The 21,136-nt window shown below is 37.6% G+C and overlaps 1 protein-coding gene across 8 annotated transcripts in view; it reads left to right on the top strand.

The window, feature by feature from the left end:
• Positions 1-550: 550 nt before the first annotated feature.
• SLC38A9 (solute carrier family 38 member 9) overlaps positions 551-21,136 on the top strand; it is a 109,582-nt gene continuing 88,996 nt past the window's right edge. For 6 of the 8 annotated variants that reach the window (XR_005019304.1, XR_005019305.1, XR_005019303.1 and 3 more), the window contains exons 1-2: positions 551-887; positions 18,199-18,345. Coding sequence is in view for 2 of the 8 variants with exons in the window: in XM_036847233.1 (XP_036703128.1) it covers positions 18,233-18,345 (113 nt within the window). In the remaining 6 variants the exon portion in view is untranslated. Of the gene's footprint in view, positions 888-18,198; positions 18,346-20,018; positions 20,326-21,136 lie in introns of those variants that run through there. The other 2 variants (XM_036847231.1, XM_036847229.1) reach the window with 2 other exon arrangements.

Raw genomic sequence — 21,136 nt, 5'->3', positions numbered from 1 at the left:
CTACCAAAGTCCTTCTTTTAGCCTAGTGACTAAACTGCCAACACGTAAAAAACAAAAAACAAACCTAAATGTCTAGACAAGGGAGAGAAAGTGCCAAATCTAACAATTTTTTTTTTCAAACCAGCTTCCCTTGGTGTCCACAGGGTGCAAGCACGTGATGAGAGTAGAGAGCACCAGCCAGAACATCCTGAGATGACAGACAGATAATGGGAGGTCAGCCCTAGATGGAAATGTCACATCAGCCCTTTCTCAGGTGGCCTCCGGGGTGGTCAGGACTGCAGGAGATCGCGTCCCTCCTCTTAGATGCCTTAAGGGCAGGCAGGCAACCGACTCTGGCGCAAAGGTCTGGCTGCAGATAAAACGCGATTAGCCCACCTGCGCCGCCCTTCCTTCCGAAGCCGGAGGGCTGGGCTCTGCGGCGGGAGGCTTGTTGGCTGTCGCAGAGCCCTCTGGGAGTTGTAGTCCGCAGCGGCGGGAGGTTTGACTGCGGCAGCCGGCTTAGCGCTCTCAGAACTCCATCCCCCGCTGGCCCCCGCGGCCTAGGCCGCTGCCTGTTCCTGTTCAGGGCACGAGAAGCCTTGCTGCAGCAAGTTGAGAAGTTTGGGGGAGGGGGGGTCCTCCTTCCCGCCGAGCTCTCTGAGATTAAGGGCTTGGCCTGCTCAGGTAGAGCACGTACCGGGTCTTGCAAACTCATCTCCCGGCAGGGAGCGGAGGGAAAGGAGGGACGCGGCTGCTAAGGCTGAGCTTGCGACGGAGTCGGCTGTTACCCGGGGAAGTTCTTTAGGGAGACGCCTCGGAACAGTGGCTTCTTGCGGGAGCGGTGAAGCCAAAGCCGGGGCCCGCGGAGACCGGTCCGGAGAGGCGGCGCGCGTTCCTACAGGGCTCGGGTGAGAGCAAGTTAGGGCCTCCGTCGGAGGCTGAGAAAGAACTCGAGGGGCTTTGGGAGTCGGTGTCTGCCGGACCTTCGGGAAAAGGCAGGGTTACCGTGGGTGAACACCCGAGTGAGAGGAGGAGGGAGGAGGAGAATTGGGGGAATTGCGGGAATGGGAGCGCCCTTCTCTATCCCGAGTAGGAGAGAGCTAGAGAGGGGAGGTGGGGAGGAAGCTCCTTTGGTGCCTTGAGCTAGGACCGCAGATGGGGTGAGGGCTGAGACAGGTAAGTCCTCGTCACGCTTTTCCCCGGCTCGATTGTGAGAGACAGTGCCCATAGTAGGTGGCTTGACATATTCCTGTCTTGGAATAATAGAGCTGGAACGGGCCTTTGAGAGCAGCTAGTCAAGCGCATTCTCTCATTTTCCAGATGAGGAAACTTAAGTCCACCGAGTTGAAGAAACTGGCTCGCTCACCACCAGACAACCGGTTAATGGCCAGCTTGACTAAAACCTAATTTTCATGACTCTCAAGCCATACCGTAATCTATTGCTGAGATCAGTAGATTAGCAAACTCTAGAACCTGTTTCCCCTCCTTTTATCTTCTTACTGCTTGTCATATGCAGGGTAACAGGCAGCCCCTGAAGGGAAAGGCTTTACACTTTGCAGTAGGTCAAAGAAACCCTTGTTTTAACTTGAACAAAAATCTCCTTGCCTCACAAACAACTACAAACTTCATATTTAGAATAAAGGTTGGTAGCAAGCTAAGATGTCACCTATAGTTTCTTTGCCTCGAAGAAAATAAAGTTCACCTTTCCTTTCCCACTGTATGCCCACTAGAGCTCTGAAAACATTTAGCCTTAGATTTCTTCTCTCAATCTTAAATGCTACATATCTCAGTTACGTACATAAAAATAATGCTGTTTATTGTGATTTTTATAATACCCTAAATAGTTACAATAAAGGGTAAACAGCATAGGAGGATGGGTATACCTGAATTACAAATTAAAATAATGATTTATAGTATTTTTTTAAGAGATACGAGCATAAAAGTAAAAAACAAAAAAAATTGGCTGTATTCCCTGTGTTGTACAATATATCTTTCTAGCTTATTTATTTTATACATAATAGGTTATAACTCTTAATCCCCTACCCGTATCTTGCCCCTCCCTGCTTCCCTCTCTCCACTGGTAACCACTAGTTTGTTCTCTGTATCTGTAAGTCTGTTTCCTTTTTGTTATATTCACTAGTTTGTATTATTTTTTAGATTCCACATATAAGTGATATAATGCAGTATTTGTCTTTGTCTGACGTTTCACTTAGCATAATACCTTCCACGTTCATCCATGTTGTTGCAAATGTCAAAATTTCATTCTTTTTTATGGCTGAGTAGTGCTCCATTATACATATACCACATCTTCTTTATCCATTCATCTGTTGATGGACACTTAGGTTACTTCCGTATCTTGGCAGTTGTAAATAATGCTGCAATGAACATTGGGGTACCTGTATCTTTTTGAATTAGTGTTTTCATTTTTTCTCAGATGTGTACCCAGGAGTGGAATTGCTGGGTCATATGGTAGTTCTATTTTTAGTTTTTTGAGAAATTGCCATACTGTTTTCCACAGTGGTTGCACCAATTTACATTCCCACCAACAGTGTATAAGGGTTCCCTTATATCTACATCCTCACCAAGACTTGATATTTCTTACTTTTTTGATGATAACCATTCTAATGGGTGTGAGGTGATATCTTATTGTGGTTTTGAATTTCCCTGATGATTACTGACGTTGGCCATCTGTATGTCTTCTTTATAAAATGTCTATTCAGATCTTCTGCCCATTTTTAAATTGAGTTGTTTGTTTTTTTGTTGAGTTGTATGAGCTGTTTATATATTCTGGGTATTGACCCCTTATCAGTCATATCATTAGCAAATATTTTCTCCCATTCAGTAGGTTGTCTCTTTGTTTTGCCGGTGGTTTCCTTTGTGCTGCACAAAAGCTTTTAAGTCTGATTAGGTCTTATTTTGCTTTTATTTCCTCTGCTTTAGCATACAGATCAAAAATATATATATATGTTGCTGTGGTTTATGGCAAAGGGTGTTCTGCCTATGTTTTCCTCTAGGAGTTTTATGGTTTCCGGTCTTACATTTAGGTCTTTAATCCATTTTGAGTTTATTTCTGTATATGGTGTGAGAAAATGTTCTAATCTCATTCTTTTACATGTGGCTGTCCAGTTTTCCCAGCACCACTTATTGAAGAGACTGTCTTCTCCATTGTATATTCTTGCCTCCTTTGTCACAGATTAATTGACCGTAAGTGCATGGGTTTATTTCTGGGCTTTCTCATCCTGTTCCATTGATCTATTTGTCTGTTTTTGTGCCAGTACCATAGTGTTTTGAGTATTGTAGCTTTGTAGTATAGTCTGAAGTCAAGAAACATTGTTCCTCCAGCTCTGTTCTTCGTTCTCAAGATTATTTTGGCTATTCGGGGTCTTTTGTGTTTCCATACAAATTGTGAAATATTTTGTTCTAGTTCTGTGAAAAATGCCCTTGGTATTTTTATAGGGATTGCAATAATCTGTAGATTGCCTTGGGTAGTATGGTCATTTTAACAATATTAATTCCAATCCATGAGCACAGTATACCTTTCCATCTGTTTATGTTGTCTTCAATTTTTTTCATCAGTGTCTTATAATTTTCCAAGTATAGGTGTTTTGCCTCCTGAGATAGGTTTATTCCTATGTATTTCATTCTTTTTGATGCAATGGTAAATGGGATTGTTTTCTTAATTTCCCTTTCTGGTAATTCATTTCTAGTGTATAGAAGTGCAACAGATTTCTCTATATTAATTTTGTATCCTGCAACTTTACTGAATTCATTGTTGAGCTCTAGTACTTTTCTGGTGGCATCGTAGGATTTTCTTTGTGTAGTGTCATGTCATCTGCAAAGTGTTAACCTTTTTACTTCCTTTCCAATTTGGAATCCTTTTATTTCTTTTTCTTGCCTGATTGCTGTGGCTAGGACTTCCAATATTATGTTGAATAAAATTGGCAAGAGTGGGCATCCTTGAGTTGTTGCTGAATTTAGATATCCACCTTAATTTAAAATATAGTTTTCATTAATATTTTATATAGAATGTTTTTACTCCTTACATCCAGGGGATACTTTTTTCAAGTTATTTAGTGAAATTGACAGTTTTAGACTAAGGATATTTAATAGGACTGTCAATCCTAGTTTTGTAAATTAGTGGGTCAAAGTAATCTCAATTCTGCCTTTAGTTTTAATACTTAAGACCAAAGAAGTCAACTGAATTATTAATCAGTTTTATTACATTAAAAAAGGAACTGAAAAATCAAGCTTCTGTTTTTGCATATCAGCTAACTGTTCTGATGAAACTACTTAGCTTATTCACAGTTCCTTTTATCTTAGTGAGATTTTAGTAACAATTGCTATTGAACAGTGTACACTTTATATTTAAGATCATTTCTGATGCTCCACATTTGAATATATACATTATATGGCTCTATGTTTCAAACAGTCAACTAAACTTTTTACCTTAAAAGAATAAATCTTGCACTGATCTATTACAAAGCTAATTTGGGAGTCATGACTAGCAAGTGGTGTAGATATGAGCTAAAAGTGAAATGAAGAACAGAAAATCATAATTGGTTATTAGCATCCTGCTAGGTTTTATTATTTAAGTGATTTAGGACAAGTTACCTGACTTCTTGACTTCATAAATTATATTTTTTAAGTTTGTTGAGGATAGGGACCATGAGTTTTTTTTTTCTTTCTATTTTTCTCAGTACCTCAGTACCTTGTAGAGGCTCATTGAGAACTTGTTGGATGAATATATTGTTCAGAGTTTACCATTACTCAGTATTTTAGTTGTCTCATCTTAAAATAGATCATCATTTTTATGTTCATACTCTTTATAAGATACAGAAATAAGGCCCTTCTTGATTGGAAATGGTAATACAGTAGATCTTGAACAACACAGGTTTGAACTGCTCAGGTCCACTTACATGTGGGTTTTTTTCAATATTATGTACTACAGTACTACACCATCCATGATTGGTTGAATCTACAGATGCAGAATTGCAGATACTTGACTGTCAAGTTATACACCAATTTTCAACTGCAGAGGCACAGTTAACTCCCTCATTGTTGAAGGGTCAACTGTATTTGGTTTTGCCTTTTTTGAAAAGTTACTGTTAAAATTACTATTATTACTTTATAAGGTAATACTTTAACATTTTTATTTAACATTATTTATCTTAAGTAGAACTAAGTTAATGAGAGCTTTGGCTTAATTGTTGAACAGAAACACAGAAGAGCAGAATAGGGAAATGGAAAGGAAAGAAACAGAAAAGAAAACACATGCTGGGGAATAAAACATGTTACCAACATCTCTATCACATAATAGTGGCATGTTGGCAATATTTGCTTAGCTCTTTGTTACTAAGAAGAATTTTTCATTTAAAAAAAATAGGAAAAAACTCAAGAGGCTGCATATGTTTTAAAAAAAGAAGTATTTTTATTTGGTTTTTGAAAGGAATAATAATACATTTGAACATTTATTTTCCCATTACAAAGTACTAAGTATAATATGCATCATGTCATTTAATTCTCAAACACCCCAGTGAAGAGGATGTTATTATTTCCATTTTGCAAATGGGAAAATAGTCTCGTAGAGGTTAAATGGTTAGTCTTAAATTACACAGGTAGTGAGTGGCAAATATAGGACTCTCCCTCAGAAACCCCATTTTCTTTCTACTTTGCCGTAAATGCTACAATTAGAAAAATAAGATCAGTGGACATTAAACTCCATTAAACAAATACAGCAATAATAAAACTATACTTGTTGAGTAGTTTGGGCTGTAACAAGAAAGAGAAGTAAAGGTGAAAGATAAAAGAGAGGAGGAAAGGCCAAAGAACAGGAAAAACAGCACAGCATAGTGGCAAAGAATACAGGCTCTGGACTTAAACTGTGTAGGCTTGAATTCGAACTCTGCCACTTACAAACTTTGTAATCAATTACTTACCTTCTCCTTGCTTTGTATCCTTTTCTATAAAGTGAAGGTAATAATAGTAACTTATAGGTTGAGAATAAAAGGTATAAAGCACTTGGTTTTGTGTTAAAACCTGTTTACTTCATTTTATGGAGTTCCCTTTTTTTTAATAATTGTGAAATACAACATCCTATAAAAAAGTGCATCAAACATGAATATATTGAATAATTATAACCAAATGGCCATGTAACCACAATCAAGTTAAAGAAATAGAATACTGCCATTACCATATAAGGTCCCTTCCTATCTTTCCCTAACACAACCTCCTATTTTCCCCCTTAGGGCAGATTTCTCAGTCTCAGGACATTTTTGGCTAGGTAATTCTTTGTTGTAGGAAGCTAGCCTGTGCGTTGTAGGATCTTTAGCAACATCCCTAGTCTCTACCCACTGGGTGCTAATAGCACTTCCCTCAGTTGTAACAACCAACTGGGTGAGGCCAAATTCCTTACTATACCACTCTACAACTCTCTACCTGCTTGTGTGGTGAGTAAACTGTAAGGGTACAAACAGAGAGCTCCACTGTAGAAATCTTGGTAACAAATGATGGTAGTCAGAGCCTGGATATATTTGAAGGAAAGCCAACAAGATTTCCTAATGGATTGAATGTAGACTGAGAAAAAGAAGTTATGAGAGATTCCAAGAATTTTAGCTTGAGCAACTAGAAGGATAGAAATACCATTAACTGAAATCAGGAAAACAATGCATGGGGTAGCTTTTCAGGAAAAAGTCAAAAGTTCAGTTTTAGACAGGTTCCACTTGTCTATTATATCCAAGTAAAGACGTTAAGTTGGATATATACATATACCAAATCATTATGTTGTGCATCTAAATTTAGTATAATGTTATATGTCAATTATATCTCAATTTTTAAAAAGATGTTAAGTCGGTAGTTGGATATGCAAGTCTGAAATTTAGGAGAGAAGTTTTGGCTAGAAATATAATGTGAAATTTGTCATTATCTAGATCAATAGAACTTTCTACAATGATGGAAATGTTTTATACCTACACTGTGCAATATGGTAGCCACTAGCCACATGTGGCTAGAGTGACTAAGGTACTGAATTTTTTTAAATTTAATTTTAATTAATATAAATTTAAGTAATCACTTGTGACTAGTGGCTACTGAATTGTATAACACAAGTGACGATATTAAAACCATGAGATTGGATAACATTACCTAAAAATTGAGGTAAATAGAGAAGAGTACAAAGACTGACCCTTGAGACTACAATTTTTTTTTTTAAATAAATATATTTATTTTTGGCTGCGTTGGGCCTCCACTGCTGCACGCGGGCCCTCTCTAGTTGTGGCGAGCAGGGGCCACCCCTCGCTGCAGTGCACGGGCTTCTCATTGCAGTGGCCTCTCCCACTGCAGAGCATGGACTCTAGGCATGCAGGCTTCAGCAGTTGTGGCACACGGGCTCAGCAGTTGTGGCTTGCAGGCTCCAGAGCGCAGTCCCAGCAGTTGTGGCGCATGGGCTCAGCCGCTCCATGGAATGTGGGATCCTCCCAGGCCAGGGATCGAACCCATGTCCCCTGCATTGGCAGGCGGATTCCTTAACCACTGTGCCACCAGGAAAGCCCGAGACTCTAAATTTTAAGAAGTCTGGAGACAAGGAGCAAACAGTGAGCAAAGGAGACAGAAAAGGAGGAGGGACCAGAGAGATATAGAAAAACCTGAAGCCCTGTTGAATCAGTTTATTAAAGAAGAGAGTGATTCCTTGTGGCAAATATTTCTGATAGGGCAAGCAAGTTAAAGACTGAGAAATTGAGTTTACCAATATGGAGGACATTGGTGATCTAATAAGAGCAGGTTTTGTGTAGTGATGGGGAAGATAGCCTGATTACCATGGGTTTAAGAAAGAATGGGAGGATCTTATCTATTTTATGCTTTCTATTTGTCCTACCTCTTTTACATTTTTTTCTCCTTTCTTACCTTTCTTTAGGTCATTTATTTTTTAACATTCTCCTTTCTCCCTCTCCTAGGTTATAAGTTATATATTGTTTTCTATTATGTGAGTAGTTACCTTTAAAATTACACCATACATCACATCAAAGTGTAATGTTGATCTGGACAATACAAGGGCTTTAGTACACTTTAATTCCAAGAACTTCACTTGATCTTTTCCCCCTTTGGTCTGGAATTTTAATTTTTTTTTCCAACTCTGTAACATATTGTTTATTGATTCTGCTTGAATTCATTAAACTTCTTGAATCTGCAGATCGTTATTTTTTATGAATTCTCGAAAATCCTAAGCCATTATCTCTTCAGTATTACCTCTGCTATCTCCTCTCTTTCCAGTTCACCAATTACATGCATGTTAGACCTTCTCATTCTATCTCTTGTCTTCTAACCTCTCTTCCACATTTTCTGCCTTTTTTTTTTCTCTCTCTTTGCTGTGTTCTGGATAACTTCTTCTGATTTATCTTCTAGTACATTAATTTTCTCTTCAATTTCTTTAATAAAGGTTGCTAATTTTATTTATTCAGTATTATTTATAGATTTATTTGTTATTAAGGTACCATTGGCTTATAAAATTGTTCATTATATTTCTACTTCTGTATACCCTACAGTGTGCTCACCACCAAAAATTTACTTTCCATCCATCACCATACAGTTGATCCCCTTTACCCTTCTCTCTGCCCCTATCCCTCTGATAACCACTACTCAGTATTCTTGGTATCCATGTGTTTGTTTTTGTTTAGTTTGTTCATTTATTTATTTAATTTGTTTTGTTTTTTATATTCCACATATAAGTGAAATCACACAGTATTTATTTCTCTGACTTATTTCACTTAACATAATATCCTCAAGGTTCATCCATGTTGTCATAAATGGCAAGGTTTCATCTTTTTTTATGGCTGAGTAGTGTTTCATTGTATTTATATGCCACACCTTCTTTATCCATTCATTCATTGTTGGGCACTTAAGTTGTTTCTGAACTTTGGAAATATTTCTTGCACTATTGAAAATAGTGCCGCGATGAACGTAAGAGTGCATATATCTTTTTGAATTAGTGTTTCTTTGTATAAACACCAAGAAGTGGGATAGCTGGATCATATGGTACTTCCATTCTTAATTTCTTGAGGAATCTCCATACTGTTTTCCATAGTGGCTGCACCAGTTTACATTCCCACCTACAGTATGTAAGTGTTCCTTTATATCTACATCCTCACCAACACGTGTTATTTCTTGCCTTTTTGATAATAACCATTCTAATGGGTGTGAGGTGATATCTTATTGTGGTTTTGATCCCTAATAATCCCTAATAATTGATGATGCTGAACATCTTTTCATGTGCCTGTTGGCCACCCATATGTCTTCTTTGGAAAATGTCTATTTATCTCCTCTGCCCATTTTAAAAATTGGGTTGTTTGGTTTTTTTGTAAGAGTTCTTTATATATTTTGGATATTAACTCCTTATTGGATATATGGTTTGCAAATATCTTCTCCAACTTGGTAGGTTGTCTTTTCATTTTGTTATTGGTTTCTTTTGCTGTGCAGAAGCTTTTTAGTTTGATGTAGTCCCATTTGTTTCCCTTGCCTAAGGGGACATATCTAGTAAGATATTGCTAAGACTGATGTCAAAGAGCCTACTGCCTGTGTTTTCTTCTAGAATTTTTATGGTTTCAGGTCTTACATTCAAGTCTAATCAGTTTTGACTTGATTTTTGTGTGTGGTGTGAAATAGTGGCATAGTTTCATTTTTTTTTTAATGGTTGTCCAGTTTCCCAACACCATTTATTGAAGAGACTATCCTTTCTCCATCGTATATTCTTTGCTTCTTTGTCATATATTGTCCGTATAAGTGTGGGTTTATTTCCAGGCTCTCAATTCTGTTCCATTGATCTATATCTTTTTCTGCCAAAACCATCTGTTTTGATTACTGTAACTTTGTAATATAGTTTGAAATCAGGGAGTGTGATAGCTCCAGCTTTGTTCTTTTTTCTTAGGGTTGCTTTGGCTATTGGGAGTCTTTTGTGGTTCTATATATTTTTTAGATTTTTTTTTTGCTATTATATTTCTGTGAAAATTGTGCTTGGGATTTTGATAGGGATGGCATTGAATCTGTAGATTGCTTTAGGTATTATGAACATTTTAATAATGTTAATTCTTTGAATTTATGAGCACATTATGAGAATATCTTTCCAGTTATTTGTGTCTTTAATTTCTTTTAATGATGTCTTATAGTTTTTATTGTTCAGGTCTTTCAACTTCTTCGTTAAATTTATTTCTAGGTATTTTATTCTTTCTGTTGCAATTGTAAAGGCAATTATTTTCTTTTTTTTTTTTTTAATAAATAAATTTATTTATTTATTTATTTTTGGCTGAGTTGGATCTTTGTTGCTCCACATGGGCTTTCTCTAGTTGTGGCGAGCGGGGGCCACTCTTTGTTGTGGTGCGCAGACTTCTCATTGTGGTGGCTTCTCTTGTTGTGGAGCATGGGCTCTAGGTGCTTGGGCTTCAGTAGTTGTGGCTCGTGGGCTCTAGAGCACAGGCTCAGTAGTTGTGGTGCACAGGCTTAGTTGCTCCGCGGCATGTGGGATCTTCCCGGACCAGGGCTCAAACCTGTGTCCGCTGCATTGGCAGGTGGATCCTTAACTACTGTGCCACCAGGGAAGCCCTCAGTTATTTTCTTAATTTCTCTTTCTGATAGTTCATTGTTAGTGTATGGAATCACAACAGACTTCTGTGTATTAATTTTGTATCTGCAGCTTTACCAAATTTATTGATGAGTTCTAGTAGTTTTTTGGTGGTGTCCTTAGGATTTTCTATGCATAGTATCATAGCATCTGCAGACTATTAAATTTTACTTCTTCCTTTCCAATTTGGATTCCTTTTATTTCTTTATTTCTTTTATTCCTTTTATTTCTTTTTCTTGCCTAATTGCTCTGTCTAGGACTTTTTTTTTTTTTTAGAGGAGGGGGAAAGCACAAAGGCCGCAACCAACCAGACCCCCTGGCCCACTCCCCACGCCAGGGGTGGCAGAGGACCCGGGTACGGACGTGTTCAGCAGCACACACGTTCTGCTCCTGCCCTCCAGCCCCAAGTTCCCCCCAGGAAAGGGATCCATGGGACCGCCCTCCAATGCCCTCACCATCCGCACTTGCCTTTCCCCTTTCCCCATCCCAGCCTGTGTGCTGGGCCCGTGGCAGGGTGTGGAAGAGACGTGGTGTACCAAGGCGGGAAGTGCTACAAGGGGTGCCCCCGCCTTCCCTCTCGCCACTTCCTCTGGCGGAATGTTGCCTTTCGACCTGAGACCCCTGGCCTGGGTGGAACAGTCACCTCCCCCGACCGACCGATGCAGGCCAGTTCGGGGACATGCTTGCAAGACCCACCACTGTTCCCATCATGTGGACAGGGGCACTGAGGATGGACTGAGGATGCTGCCTGCAGGGCTGGGGGGAGCATCCAGAGAGGTAGGAAGAAGGAGATGGATGGATGCCATCTTTTAATACTGTGTTGAATAAGAGTGGTGAGAGGGGGCATTCTTGTCTTGTTCCTGATTTAGGAGGCTAGCTTTCAGTTTTTCACCATGGAGTATGTGTAGCTGCTGGGTTTGTCACATATGACCTTTACTATGTTGAGGTACATTCTTTCTATACCCAGTTTATTGAGAGTTTTTATCACAAATGGGTGTTGAATCTTGTCGGATACTTTTTCTGCATCCATTGATAAGGTCATATGGTTTTTATTCTTTATTTTGTTAATGTGGTGTATCACATTGATTGATTTGCAGATAATGAACCATCCTTGCATGCCTGGAATAAATCCCACCTGATCATGGCATATAATCTTTTTATTGTTGTATTCGGTTTGCTAATATTTTGTTGAGGATTTTTGTATCTATGATCATCAGAGATATTGGGCTATAATTTTTCTTTTTTTATGTTGTCTCTGTCTGATTTTGGTGTCAGGGTGATGTTAGCCTCGTAAAATGAGTTGGGAAGCATTTCCTCCTCTTTGGTATTTTGGAAGAGTTTGAGAAGGATAGGTATTAAATCTTTGAATGTTTGATGGAATTCACCTGTGAAGCTGTCTGGTCCCAGACTATTGTTTTGTTTTGTTTTGTTTTTAAACTTTTTTTTTGGGGGGGGGTTATTTATTTATTTATTTATTTATGGCTGTGTTGGGTCTTCTTTTCTGTGTGAGGGCTTTCTCTAGTTGCGGCAAGTGGGGGCCACTCTTCATCGCGGTACGCGGGCCTCATTATCACGGCCTCTCTTGTTTCGGAGCACAGGCTCCATATGGCGCAGGCTCAGTAATTGTGGCTCACGGGCCTAGTTGCTCCACGGCATGTGGGATCTTCCCAGACCAGGGCTCGAACCCGTGTCCCCTCCATTGGCAGGCAGATTCTCAACCACTGCGCCACCAGGGAAGCCCCAGACTATTGTTTTTTGGAAGCTTTTTTGAGTACTATTTCAATCTCTGTACTAGTGATTGGTTTATTCAGATTTTCTATTTCTTTGTGATTCAGTCTTGGAAGATTGTATGATTCTGAGAATTGGTCCCTTTCTTCTAGGTTGTCCAAGTTGTTGGTGTATGACTGTTCATAATCTCTTATAATTCTTTTTGTTTCTATGGTATCTGTTGTTATTTCTCCTCTTTCATTTGTAGTTTTATTTATCAGCATTTTTTCCTTACTATGTCTAGCTAAAGGTTTGTTTATTTTATCTTTTCAAAGAACCAGCTCTTAGTTTCATTGATCTTTTTTATTGCCTTTTTAGTCTGTTTCACTTATTTCCACTCTGATCAATATTATTTCCTTCCTTCTACTGACTTTGGGTTTTGTTTGTTCTCTTTTTTCTAGTTTTTTTAGGTGAAAGATAAAGCATTTATTTCAGATTTTTCTTGTTTCTTAAGGTAGTTCTATATCGCTGTAAACTTCCCTCTTAGTACCAGTTTTGTTGCATCCCAAAGATTTTGGTTTGATGTATTTTCATTTTCATTTATTTTCAGGTAATTTTTGATTTCTCCTTTGACTTCTTCTTTGACCCAATAGTTGTTCTGTAGCATGTTGTTTAGTCTCTATATATTTTCCAGCTTTCTCTTTGTAGTTGATTTCTAGTTTCATACCATGGTGACTGGAAAATATGCTTGATATAATTTCAGTTTTCTTAAATTTATTGAGACTTATTTTGTGCCCCAACATATGGTCTATCATTTGAGAAAGTTTCATGTGCACTTGAGAAGAATGTGTATTCTGCATTTGGATGGAATGTTCTGTACAAATCTATCAAATCCACCCGGTTTAACATTTCATTTAAGGCCACTGTTTCTCAGTTGACTTCCTGTCTGAATGATCTATCCTTTGATGTAAGTGAGGTGTTAAAAGTCCCCTACTATTATTGTGTTGCTCTCAATTTCTCCCTTTAGGTCTGTTAATAATTGTTTTATATGTTTTGGTGTTCCTATGTTAGGTGCATGTATATTAGTAACTGTGATGTCTTTTTTTTAAATTTAATTTAATTTTTTATTGAAGTGTAGCACAGGCAACTATACTCAATATTTTGTAATAACCTATAAGGGAACAGAATCTGAAAAAGAATATATGTTTGTGTGTGTGTTTACACACACACACAGACACATACACACACACATATGTATAACTGAATCACTTGCTGTAATATCTTCTTGATGATTATCCCATCCAGCCACTTTGTGTCTTGAATGGTGAATTCAGTCCATTTACAATTAGGTGATTATTGATAGATGAAGACAGTATTGCCATTTTATCTTTTGTTTTCTGGTTACTCTACATCTCCATTTTTTCTTTTTTCTTCTGTTTCCATCTACCATTTTGGTTTGGTGTTTTTCTATGATGTTTTTCTCAGTTTCCTCTTTTTTTTATGTGTCATGTCTTTGCTCTGGGTTTATGTTCTGTGGTTTCCATTGGGTTTGTATAAAATGGTCATACATAAAATAGTCCTTTTTCTGCTGGTAGCATCTTTTTTTTAATTCATTTATTTATCTATTTATTTATTTTTGGCTGCACTGGGTCTTTGTTGCTGGGCGCAGGCTTTCTCTAGTTGCAGCGAGTGGGGGCTACTCTTTGTTGCGGTGCACGGGCTTCTCATTGTGGTGGCGTCTCTTGTTGTGGAACATGGGCTCTAGGCACATGGGCTTCAGTAGTTGTGGCTCACGGGCTCTAGAGCACAGGCTCAGTAGTTGTGGCACATGGGCTTAGTTGTTCTGAGGCATGTGGGATCTTCCCAGACCAGGGATTGAACCCATGTCCCCTGCATTGGCAGGCAGATTCTTAACCACTGTGCCACCAGGGAAGTCCCTGCTGATAGCATCTTAGCTGCCTTTACCTATATGGATTCTGTCCTTTTCCTCTTCCCCTTTTGTGTTTTTGTTGTCTCAAACTATCCCTTTTTATATTGTGAGTTTGTTACCAAATTGAAATTTTTTTCTACTCCCACCCTTTAACCTTTACACTATAATAAAGTGTTTACAAACCTATTCTAATAAAGAGTTGCAATCTTCTGATTTCGTCTGTTTATCACCTTACTCAAAATTCTGTGTACTTTTGCCTTTTAGTGTCTGGTAGAAGAGCTCCTTTCAACATTTCTTATAAGGCAGGTCTAGTGTTGATGAACTCCCTCAGCTTTTGTTTGTCTGGGGAAGTCTTTATTTCTCCTTCATATCTGAATGATAACTTTGCTGGATAGGGTATTCTTGGATGAAAGTTTTTATCTTTCACGGTATTTTGAGAATATCATCCCACTCCCTCCTGGCCTGTAGAGTTTCTGGTGAGAAATCTGCTGATAGTAAAATGGGGGTTCCTTTGTAGGTTATCATCCTTTTTCCCCTGGGTGCCCTTAAAATTTTTTCTTTGTCATTGACTTTTGATGATTTTCATATAATGTGTCTTGGAGAAGGTCTTTTTGCATTGAGGCAATTAGGTGTTCTCTTAGCTTCATGGATTTGTATATCCAATTCCTTCCCCAGGTTTGGGAAGTTCTCAGCTATTATTTCTTTAAATAAACTCTGTTCCCTTCTCTTCTGGGATACCCACTAACCCTAATGTTACCCTTTCTAAAAGAATCAGATAGCTGTTGTAGAATTTCCTCATTTAAAAAAAAAATCTTATTTCTCTTTCCTCTTGTATCATTTCTAGATTTCTGTCTTCAAGCTTGCAGATTCTCTCTTCCATTTGGTCTGCTCTATTTCCAGTGCTTTCTAATTCATTCTTCATCTCATTTATTGAATTCTTCAGCTCTAGAATTTCCGTTTAGGTCTTTTTTAGTTTCAATCTCTTTGTGAAAGTATTGCTTCTGTTCATTAATTTTATTCCTGAGCTCATTGAAACTGCCTTTCTACAAGAAAACTTGTAGCTTGTCGAGTGTCTTCATAACAGCTATTTTGAATTCTCTATCAATTAGATCACAGTATTTCATGACTTTATGTTTGGTTTCTGGAGAATTGTCATTTTCTTTTTTTAGTGCACTGTTACTGTGGTTCATGGTGCCTGATGAACTGTTTCTCCGCAGCCACATTTTATTTTTTTTTACATTTTTGCTTGATTATAACGGGTTAAACAGATTAGAAATTGAGGCCTTTCTTTTGCTTTCCAGTAGGTGGTGCTATAGCACAATCTTTTGGTTTTTCTCACCTGAGCCAACTCTGGTTATATTTGAGCTCTTACTCTCCATCCTCCATTACCTCTATTAGTGACATTACCCTGGGCCCTCATTATTGCTTCTTGTGCCTCCAGGGTTGTTGGTGCCTTGCTTCTGCTACTGTCACTGGCATCACCAGCCAGGATGGTGGACTCTTCCTTCGCATCCAGGATCTCCTGAGTCGCAGACTCTGACACTGCAGGGGGAGGGAGACGAAAGGGAAGAAGAGCCAGGATTGCATGGGCACCTTTGCTGTTTTCAGTGTTGTAAGGTTCTCCGTCTCTGCCCCTGTGGCCATGGGGGCTGTTGAGGCAGGAGTCATGTGCCCCGCCTCCCCTGCTGCTACCCGGTACTCTGGGGCTGCAGTCTCAGCTGCTGCAGCCAGAGGGGTAGGATTACAGGCACTGCCTTTGCTCTTCCCTTGGTTTCTCCCTCCCTCAGTTCCCCCTCCTCTGTGTGTTCCAGTCCACTCACTCGTAGATGTACAGATGTGTGGGATTCTCCAGCATCCTAGTATGTTGGGCAGAGGCACCTTTGTTGCATTGTGGATGTTTTACTGGTTTACTGGTTGAAGGGGAAAGATAAAGGTAGCTTCTTATTCTACCATGTTGCCAACGCCCTCTCTTCAACTTTAAAATGCATCCATTGCGTTTTAAATTTTGGCTATTACATTTTGTGTTATTATTTTTTTTCTTTTTTATTATTTATTTAGGCCTAAACATTCATTATGGTCCTTTTCAAACATGCTGTTACTTTTTGAAAATGTCCACTTTTTCCTTTATTTGTTTAAACATAGGAAGCATAATTATTTTATAATCTTATTCTGATATCCCTGTAGTTGAAGCCTTTGTGGATCTGTTTCTGCTGTTTCTTCTGGTTCTCACTAATAGTACTTTGTTTCTTTTTTTTTTTTTTTTTTTTACATTTTTATTTTTATTTATTTATGGCTGTGTTGGGTCCTCGTTTCTGCGCGAGGGCTTTCTCTAGTTGTGGCAAGCGGGGACCACTCTTCATCGCGGTGCACGGGCCTCACTATCGCGGCCTCTCTTGTTGCGGAGCACAGGCTCCAGATGCGCAGGCTCAGTAATTGTGGCTCACGGGCCCAGCTGCTTCACGGCACGTGGGATCCTCCCAGACCAGGGCTTGAACCCGTGTCCCCTGCATTGGCAGGCAGACTCTCAACCACTGCGCCACCAGGGAAGCCCAGTACTTTGTTTCTTTATATGCTAGGTTATTTTTGGCTATGTACTGTTCATTGTTCTTGAAAGATTGTTAGCAAGTCTTTTTTGAGGCCTAGGATCAATCTTTTCTGTATCCTCATAGAAAAGATTTACATTTACTTCGGCCAGTTACCTATAAGCTCTACCAAGCAAGTAACCTGAAAGTATATTCACAGCTTTAAGTGTTCTTTGATCACCTTGCAAATCCACATGAGGTGCAGTTTGTGGTATATAATATTTCCCTCAAGCGCACGCACACACACACACACACACACACACACACACACATACACATACAGGCTGTACTCAGTGTCAAGAAAACTTGTTTGTTACTCCTTTGTGAGGCAGTGAGGCACTTTTACTTCTTGTTAACTCCTAATCTGATGGTAAAGTTCTTTGTAGTCCCAGCTGTATGGGAAGTAGGGAGAGGAGATGATTTCTTACTACAATCGTTCCTTACTTTGGGTGAATCTTGGGTTTTGTCTTCTATTTTCTTAATACTTCATAAGGTCTTGAAAACCTCAGCCCAGTTTCTCCTGGCACAGAAAATACCCTCAGATCAGAAGCAACTTCTTTGAGCTACTTACTTTCTAGGTTCCTTAAATTCACCTACAAATGGCCTGCTTTTCCTTACTAAAAGGTGCTTTTCAAAAACTTTTAAAAAATATTGTATCTAACCTGCTGTATAAAAAACTAAATAAAATTAAATTTAAAAAAATTAACAACAACAAAAAGATTGTAAAGGGCTTCAAGAGGTCATATTGTCCATCACCCTACCTCAGCTGTGCTGTACATACTGTAACAGTATTAGAAATTTAAGATGACCTCCTTTATACCTGACTAACTTCTTAATTTTTTTTTAACACACTGACTCCTATTTTCAATTGATGTTTAATTTGTATTATATTCACTACTTTTTAATTTTTCTCTCTTATTGGTTTAGGAAACTTTTAAAAAATCTTCACAAACACAGCTATTTTATTATGTTAAAAGTTTTAATGTTTTGATTTCCAACTGTCATCAGCAAAGTTTTAATATATTTCACAGACCAAAAAAATAAATAAATAAAATGAAGCTATGAGATCTCCGATTAAAATATATATATATATTTTATCCAGTATTTTTAGTTGTTTTCTGCAGGAAAATGAGTCCAAGTAGCCTAATCTATTTTATTACTGGAAATGGATTGCCCTGCTTCTTTTTTACTAAGCTGAAAAATAAGCAGTAACTCCATTTCAACTTAACAAGTTTCTGATAATATAAATATTTTAGGCATGTAGCTCATTAAGATATCTTCAGCAAATTCCTGTGTTTTTTCAATTTCTTATGCATGCAAATGTATTACCTATTAATAGTAAAATATTGTTTAAATTAAACTTTAAATTATTTATCTTTTCTGATTTATTATAGGACTGACTTCTTCAGTGCTTAGAGTCTGAGAAAAATGGCAAATATGGATAGTGATTCTAGCCATCTTCTCATCCCTGAGGTAGATAATGAAATAAATCCTGGACCTATGAATATCCAGTTTGATTCATCAGATATAAGATCCAAAAGGTAAGTGTTTAAAATAAAATATTTATTTTATAATTAAGGGTTTTAATTACTAATATAGAACTAATTATAACCAAATATATATAACTTTGATTATAAAATATCCAGTTTCTTACAGAATCTGTGTGTTTGTATGTGGTAGAGAATAAATATAAATACTCTTTTCTCACTTAATATCTGACTTTTTAGACTAAAATCCACTTGTCTGTCAGGGGTGGTTGGGGTAAGTTTTATGAAGTAAGATGCATATAACTCATTTAACAAATATATATTGATTATCTGATTTGTGCAAGGTAACATGCGAGGTGCTGGGGATAGAACAGTAAAAGTAATACGTAATCCTTACCTTCATTGAGCTTAAATTCCAGCGGATAGTTTAAGATAATTAGAGTTTAAAATTTATTTCATTGCATACCTGGAAAACCCAAAAGAATCCATGAAAAATTATTATAAATAGTAAGACAATTCAGTAACATGGTTGTTTACAAAACAGGCAAAAATAAATAGCATTCTGATGAGAAAATATAATGGAGAAAAAGAAAAAATACATAGGAATAGCCTTAAGGATGTGCAAAATCTATATGAGAGAAACTTTAAAATACTACTGAGAGACCTAAAATAATATGTAGAGTATTTCTTCAAATCTGAGATGCTGATTATAAATTGTGCTGCCTTTTTTTTTTAATATTTATTTATTTATTATTTATTTGGTTTCGCCACGTCTTAGTTGCGGCAGGTGAGCTCCTTAGTTGTGGCATGCAAACTCTTAGTTGTGGCATGCATGTGGGATCTAGTTCCCTGACCAGGGATCAAACCCAGGCCCCCTGCCTTGGGAGCGCAGAGTCTTAACCACTGCGCCACCAGGGAAGTCCCTGTTGTTGTTGTTGTTTTTAATATAATACTAACATAAACTGCTACCCATACCTCTGGTGCAGCAATTTCTTTGGACTTAGAATTTTATTTTGATGTTTACTAGAAGAACTCTTGTAATTATAAAAGTAAAAATATAAACAAAATATATCGGTTAAGATATTACAAATCTGATTCTTCGCATATAGAGTCTGATTCTTCTGAATCACTTTTTGACTTGCAGTCATCAAAATCAGTGTTTTTTTCCTGCCCACACAAAATTGTTCTTAGTATCACTAAGAACATTGATAGTGTAACATTTCTTGAAAGAATTTTCTTCCTAGTCACTGACACTTTTTAGTTTTGATGCTTGCACTTTCCTGATCTTAGCAGAAAGTGTCACAGAAAGCTTTCTAGACACTGTGGCTCACATTTCTTCCTTAAATGGTCCCTAAATGGTTTGATGACTGAAGCGATCACAGGTGACAGTTACCTGGATTATGAGATGCATCCATATTTTAGAAATGATTAAATGTGCATATTAGAATTAATAAGATAAGACATGTAACAAAAAGGCATATACTGCTCTCAGTAGGGAAGACTCTAAAATAAAATGTCATGCTCTTAAATTTTAATCCATAAAATTAATGTGATCTGCCCCTCACCAAAAAACATGCCAGCAACGAATTCCAAAGTTTACATGGCCCAACAATTTCATTTCTAAGCATTAATTTGAAGTGTCAAATAATATATGTACAAGGTTGTTTAATGCACTATTTTTTATAATAGCAAAAGATTGAAAACAACTAAAATGTCTTTTCTTACAGGACTGGATAAATAAATTATGGCACATTGATACAATGGAATATTTTTCACCCATTGAAAAGAAGGAAGTGGCTTTATTACATATCAAAATGGAACAAGTCTTCAACTTATTTTGTTAAATGAAAAAAGTGAAGTGCAGAGCAGTGTATATAGTATACTACCATTTGGGTAAAAACAACATCAACAAGTTATATATTATGCAAATATGTATAAATGACTCTGGGGGAATAAATAGGAAACTGTAAGATGGTTGTCTCCTCAGAAGGAAACTGAGTGCTTGAGGTGGGACCTGTGGCAGATTACTGTTCGGTAAATACCCAGCTATTCAACAACCCCACCTCTTCTTTGCCAGCAGTGTTAAGGGTCTAAGTAGTTTCCAATCCAGGAGATGAAGGAGGATTGGTTTAAGCTAGTCTTGATAATCCCATTTCCATTTTCCAGATACTTAATTTTTTAGTCTTTTTTGCAGCTAGAGCAGTGTGAAATTTATCACATGAGAAATTTATCTTTGTCATTTAAGGTGGCCATCAGAGAAGATAATGAAATGAATCTTGTAATTTTCACTTATATGTTCCAGTATCAGTGAATACAGGGACTAATGAATGCTGATTAAATGCTCAGGATTTTCTTGAAACCTCTAAATTCTATGATAAATAATTGACCACTGTGACAATAGAACATAGGTCATTAAAGTGTATTCCACTGCAGTAGGTTGGCAGGAGTTCAGACAGTTCTCTGAGAATTTGTTTAACCGTGTAGATTAAATGGAAATATATTTTCTATAATGAAACTTGTCAAAATGAGAGGGAATCAACTGTTTTCAATCATAGGATAACTATCTAGGTAAGCATGTTTTAAGGAAGGCAAATATTTATAGGAGTTTAGCAGTATTGAATGCTAATTTGCTTGTGAAATAATTTCAGAAACTTATTTGATGAGGAAAAAACTGGAGTACCTTAAAACATTGTTATTTCTACTAAAATATGGGTTATTTCACTTTATATACATAAATATCAGACACAGTGAGGGAAAAGTGTCTTCAATTAGAAGAACCAACTTAGACAACTATTTCCAAAACTTCAGTCATTTTAGAGTCACCTTATGGCTTTGGTGATATCCC

This window comes from Balaenoptera musculus, chromosome 3, assembly GCF_009873245.2.
Source record: "Balaenoptera musculus isolate JJ_BM4_2016_0621 chromosome 3, mBalMus1.pri.v3, whole genome shotgun sequence".
Taxonomy (NCBI): domain Eukaryota; kingdom Metazoa; phylum Chordata; class Mammalia; order Artiodactyla; family Balaenopteridae; genus Balaenoptera; species Balaenoptera musculus.
This window is presented reverse-complemented; position numbering and strand designations above follow the sequence as displayed.